This window comes from Buceros rhinoceros, unplaced genomic scaffold (genome assembly GCF_000710305.1).
Source record: "Buceros rhinoceros silvestris isolate BGI_N320 unplaced genomic scaffold, ASM71030v1 scaffold14559, whole genome shotgun sequence".
Taxonomy (NCBI): Eukaryota; Metazoa; Chordata; class Aves; order Bucerotiformes; family Bucerotidae; genus Buceros; species Buceros rhinoceros.
Window position 1 is genome coordinate 71246 of NW_010429989.1, and position 5943 is coordinate 77188.

Sequence of the window (5943 nt, forward strand, 5' to 3'; positions counted from 1 at the left end):
AACCATGGCAACCCAAGTTATCTGCATCCTCCATGTATTTCCTTCTCCCCACCCTACATCATATCTTTCCCACCCAAACCTCAAGCCAATAGAGCCAGTGACCAGCTGGCAGGATGGGGACTGCAGCAGGGTCTCCCGCACCCAGCGAGACTTGCTGGGTTTTGGGGCTCACTGCTGCAGGCTGAGGTCATCAAAAAGAGACCAAAAGTGTAGAAAGGAGTGAGGTGCGAAAGGCAGAGCTCTCCGCTACTGTAGATGGGGCGCTGGATATGTTGCCTTTGCTCCAGAGTTGCAGATTCGTTGATGCTGCTCCTGGTTTTGGCTCTGAGCTATAATCCTTCCACAGCAGCAACAACTTCTCCAGCTGCGCCCCACGTCAAACCCAGCTACAGTTTTGGCCGGACTTTCCTGGGACTTGATAAATGCAACGCCTGCATTGGGACATCCATTTGCAAGAAGTTCTTTAAAGAAGAAATAAGGTCAGAAACTCAGCACAGTCATTTCTAAAGCATTCTGCATAGTAACTTGAAAGTTGCCTGTTAGTATTTCCAACTACTTTAATGAATAACAATGCAAAGAGTAACTTAGCACCCGGCTGCAGTTACAGCACCTCGTATTTTAATTAATGTCTATAAGCTGCTGCTTTTTCTCTTTTCTTTTAAAGCCACACAAACATGATCAGAATTCAGTCCTGAATTATAATTTGAAAGCAGAAGTAAAAGGCACCACTTTCTGCAGAGAGTGGCTCCAGAACAATTCAGGGCAGTGATGGGGGAAGGGAAGAGGGAAGGAAGAAATCGGCTTGTTAGTACTGGAAATCTTTTCTATGAACCATTGAGTAAAGGCAAAGAGGGTTTAGCTTTGTAAGCTCCCAACAGACTGTGTTAACTACAAACATATAAACACGCTATATAATTTTGTACCAGATGCAACAACACAAATGTGCAGAATTTCACGTTGCATACTAGCTCAAATCAAAAGCGAAGTAAACCTGCCTGAGGCACGAGGACTTTTGCACATCAGGTTACTTACACACATGAAGATAGACGGGGAAAAGTTATTAGTACGCTTTTGGGAGGTTTCTGTGAAAACTTGAAGACAGAGGCAGAAATTGCATCTGCCTCAAAGTCAGTGAGACATATGCTGCCCAAGCGGTCATCAGTCTGATCCAATCAGTTTTAGGCTGAAAAGCAGAAAGTATCTGACGAGAGCAAGGAAAATGTTGCCAGTGTATTTGAGGAGAAAGTTAAAGGGAGTGCTTGGCAGACGAGGAGTTTATTAGGTCTGATATGATTTATAGAGCCATATGCACTTTCTTTTATAGATAGAAAAGCCTGGAGGAGAAGAAATGATTATAGTAAAATTGCCTTTTTAATGCTATAATGTAAGTAGTATAATATTGGACAAATCACCATTTTTGTCTTAACCTACGCTATAAAATATAGCACAGTAAAATCATAATGGTTTGTCTGGGATGGACTTGTAATACCAAACATCCATCCTTCCGTCACCGGTGTTGGAAAAAGGCAGCTCGTGGCTTTGCTGCGCCAGGGCGCACCTTGCCGTGGTACACTGGGGGTCCCAGCCCTTGCCATTTTAGCCTGCAGGCAGTCTGTCTCCCCCGGCTTGTGCTGAGGGTGACTCCAGGACGTGCAGTAAGCAGGGTGCAGAGGCGCTAAGAAGGGCCAAGGCCAGCAGCGCTGGGATTCTCCCAGCCCAGCCTGGGCTCCTGCCCCAAAAAGCAGGATGGATTTGCAATCAGTGTGTTTAGCTGGCTGTCACGGGCTGGTAGGGTTCTGTGGGAGCTGTGGGTGTATTCAGGGTACAGGCTGCCCTACGTTTTATTCTCTGTCGCAGGTTGGCACAGGAGCTGGCTCTTGCCCTGTGCCCCAACCTGCTGCTGCCTCTGTGCCATGCACCCGTGCCACGCACCCCTGCCGGGTTTCTCGGGACCTGCCACTGGGTACAAAGCAGTTTCCTCGTGTGCACCTTGCCATAGGTGCACCATTTCAGTCACTCCCGCTTAGCTGCTGGGGAGGCTGGGGCCATGCAACTTCCTTCAGCCTTGCCGAGAACAGCAGCACCCTTCTGCAGCAAGCAACGGCGCTGCCTGGCCGCTGGCCAGCTGCGTGCCCCGCCGGGGTGCAGAGATGAGGTGCGACCGCGAGTGAAAGCAAGAGGCCTCCCCGCAGGCTTTCCCCTGGGGGACAGCAGGAGAGCGGTGTGGGCGTGCGGAGGGCCCGAGCGAGGTCCCAGAGTGCAGAAAGCACGCCACTTCTGCCGGAGGGACGGGAGAGGGGCTTTCTAAACCAGAGACTTTTTTTCTTTCCTGAGAGCCCGCAGTCAGCTCCCCAAAACCAGCGCAGCACACCGAGAAAGTTCTGCTCTGTGTGCTTTGGAAAGTGTAACTTTTGAAAATGTTTTTCTGAGCAATCAGTCAGCTTCAGGCTTTTCTTTGCTTTTCTCCTGCTTGGTTTCTTGAACAGCCGGGATTTTTTGGCAAGTGGAAGGTTAAACAGTTAAATAGAGGAAATTTCAGTGGCACTTCGGCTCTTCCATCCCCCCTGTGTACCGTCTCACACGTTCACAAAGGTGGACGGCACCGGGCCCTTCTCTGTGTTAATCCTCATTAGCACACGCTTCACTAACCTCCGCTCCGGTAGCTGCGACACGCAGTCACTCTCCCTAACACGCACTCATGCACTCAGTAACGAGAGACGAGATGTGGGGTTTGTTCCCAGAACGGCTGGTGACTCATCTTGTGCTCCCATGTTCTTTACTTCCCTTTTCTGTGGCCAACTTCATCCATCTGTAAAGGAGAATAACAAAGCCTGCCTACCAACTGTCCTGAGAGCCGAGCACAGCAAAAGTTTTCATAAAATACTAGATTTTCAAAACACTGTGAAACTGAGCTGACCAAAAGTATTTGCAGACTTGTGACAATGCTGGTGCTGAGCTTTAGCCAAAAGCAATGGGAAGGAAGTTTGTAAAGGCCGGAACGCTTAAATTTGATGGGTTTTATACGGCATTTCTTTATTTTTGATTTGAAGACTCACTTAATTTTTTAAAAAAATGTAAGACCTCAAAAGCAAGCAAAGTTATTTTGGCTGAAACAAAATACTTCATTTCATCCAGGAAGAAAAAGAAGCCAATTTGATTTTTCTTCAGTGTTTGGTTCTCAGTTGATCTAAAATCCGTAATCTGTGACTCAGTTATTCACACAGATCTTACTGAAAGTCTTAATTAAAGTACATTCAGCCCTAGCTAAAGGCTTCATACAAGAGTGAGTTATTGTTACAGCTCAGCTTGATGATGAATCTTTAAAGTATCTGGCAAGTGTGCCAGGCCAGCGCTGCGCTGCCCAGAAACGATGCCAAATCCAGAATTGCTGCGGCCCGTGCTGGGTTCCCAGGCCCACATGGCTCTCCCCCAGGAGCTCTGTGGAGGAAATCACCGCATCCACAATCAAATTAATGCTCAGTTCTGGATTTCACACATCCACGTGCTGCTTGCATGAGGAAGGTGGCGCTTTCCTGGTATCTGCCTCACATGAGCTCTCCTGAACACACACGCTTGAGCCAAATCACTAAAAAAAGAGAGAGAAAGAGAGACCCAGCCCACAGCCATCTTTTCCCAGTACGTGCCTGGCACGCTGCGCCTGCTTTGCAGATTAAGCGCTGGGAGGGGTCGTGATGCACAACAAATCGCAGTGAGGCATAGAAATTCTCTCTGCTCTTTAGTCCTAGCTCAAAACCAGACCAACAACCCTCAAAGCAAACAAAGCCTTTATTTTCATGTCAGATGCCCTAATTGTAGGGAAGCTTCAATTTCATATTGGGCAAAACACCCAAATAACAAAACACACCGAAATACCTGAACCCCCTGACCTGCTCATGCGAGGAGCTGGGCTCCTTCGCTTCTGCTCTGCCTGCCTCCCCGAGGCAAATCTTCTGAAGGAGAGACACGGCTACAGTCGATACCCAGTGGAGGGCAAAAACCGATATTTCAGGGGGACAGGCTTTTCCCCTTGGACACCCAGGCTTGCCCCAGGGCTGAGCTGCGCAGTGTCTGCGGTAGGGAAGGGGAGTGAGGTGCTGCCTGCAAGAGGAATGGTGAAGAGGATGGTCAGTCACCAATCGCAGAAGGCAGCTAACATTGCCGAGTCGGTTATTTGCCTGAAATCAAAGGAAATTAATTCCGCCAAAATTTCTCTGTGCTGATTTCCTAACGGGAAGTCAAAAGGAAAGATCAGCTTCAGGTTTCAGATTTGTAAATGTCTTTTCATCTAACTCCAGCTATCTGGTCCTGCAGGGAACCTCTTGCCTCTCCTGTTTCACTTCTGAGCTATCGGCTTTAATTTACGATGAGATTAAATTAGGTTGTTTCTTACGCACTTGGGCAAGGAGATTAGGACAGGAGGTTTTAGAGGCAGTGAATGCGTGATGCTGGCCAAACCAAAGGTCAAAGTTCAGCCACCTTCCAAGAGCAGGTTACAGACCTGCTTACAAAACAGACACTGGGCTTCTAAGCTCTTGCATGTGCAACACATGCGTGGGCAGGACTGAGGGGGCTGCTGAAACAAAAAAAAATTGTCACAGCCTAATTACCCGGCCCATATGCTCCCCTCCTGTGCCTGCGTAGAGGGAGAGAATCAGTGTAAGATCTCCATGGCTACAGTGGTGCCACATGCCCAGGGCATGCATCCCCCCCATACCCTCTGGGCACACCCCAACCTCTGCTGCTGCCGAGGGCAGTTGCTCATCCCAGCTGCTAAAACACAGCCGGCGACGTCAGGGGGGATCTGTTGCCCCCCGTAGTGAGTAAAGCCACCACCTCAAAACAAAAGATCATTTTGGTGTTCCCAAACACATTTATTGTTAAGAGCGTTTGCTCTGCAGGGTCCCTTTAAGAGTCAGATACTAATTTTTGGGTCCCTTTCTCGAAGATAAAGGAAATTTAAAAATGCAAGGGATTCCCCGTGAACCAAAACCCTGCAGCCCTCCTTCTCCCTTCCCCCCTCCTCTCTACATGGCCCAAAAGATCTCCTCTGGGCATTTTATCTCGTACCCCATGGTTCACGACAAGGGAAGCAAAGATGAACATTTTTTCCTCGGCAGATGTCTTTACCCCTCTTGCCTCGCCCCAGTGCCCGAGGCTTCCTGCCCAGGGCCACTCTGCCTTTGCCGCATGGTGGCAGGAAGCCCATGGGGCCGACGTGGTGGAACAACCATGGTGGCGCTGGCGCTGTGTGGGTGTCCGTGTGGCTTGTTAACCCGATCTCCGTGGGGCTCTTGTTTTGGTTTGGCAGGTTTGACACCTGGCTTTCTTCTCATTTAAAGCTGCCCCCCAGCTACCTGCTCAGCTACTCGGGCAACTACACCGATGATGCAAAGAGCTGGCGGCTGGTTGACATCACCCGGCTGACCTCCAAGTACCAGCACGACCGAGCTGACAAGCGCATCTGCACCTCCCTGCTGAAGACGAAGACCTGCAGCCTGGAACGTGCCCTGCGCCGCACGCAACGCTTCCAGAAATGGCTGCGGGCCAAGCGCCTCACCCCTGACCTGGTCCAGGTCTGTGACCCACAGCCCCTGGGCCCCACATCAGCGTGGGGCGGGGGGAGCAGAGAGGGATCCCCGGGGGTGCCATGTGGTGTTGTGGGGGGAAAAAGGGTCCGAAGGAAACATAGTTGTGACCTGCCAGGTGGAGGGCGAGTTTGGGTGATGGCTGGCCCTGTCCCTCCTGCCCCCGCCAGTGGACAGGGGCATCCCTGTGCTCCCCCAGCCGAGCCCACCTGCTGTGGGGGAGAAGCAAAATGAGGCCCCGATGGGAAGAAGAGAGCCTGAGGCCCAGGGCCAACCTCCTCCAGCCACAGGTAGCGCCACGGCACAGCCTGGCCGGGGCAGGGGCTTTGGCCCCGGGAGGAGGGGCCCGCTCCCCGCG

General features: G+C 50.8%; 1 protein-coding gene across 1 annotated transcript in view; it reads left to right on the forward strand.

The window, feature by feature from the left end:
* The first annotated feature begins 255 nt into the window (after window positions 1-255).
* The window catches only part of LOC104499374 (chromosome unknown open reading frame, human CXorf36), a 16031-nt gene continuing 10343 nt past the window's right edge, over window positions 256-5943 (forward strand). Inside the window, exons 1-2 of the mRNA XM_010142868.1 lie at window positions 256-479; window positions 5309-5573. Coding sequence (XP_010141170.1) covers window positions 256-479; window positions 5309-5573 — 489 coding nt within the window. The remainder of the gene's footprint in view (window positions 480-5308; window positions 5574-5943) is intronic.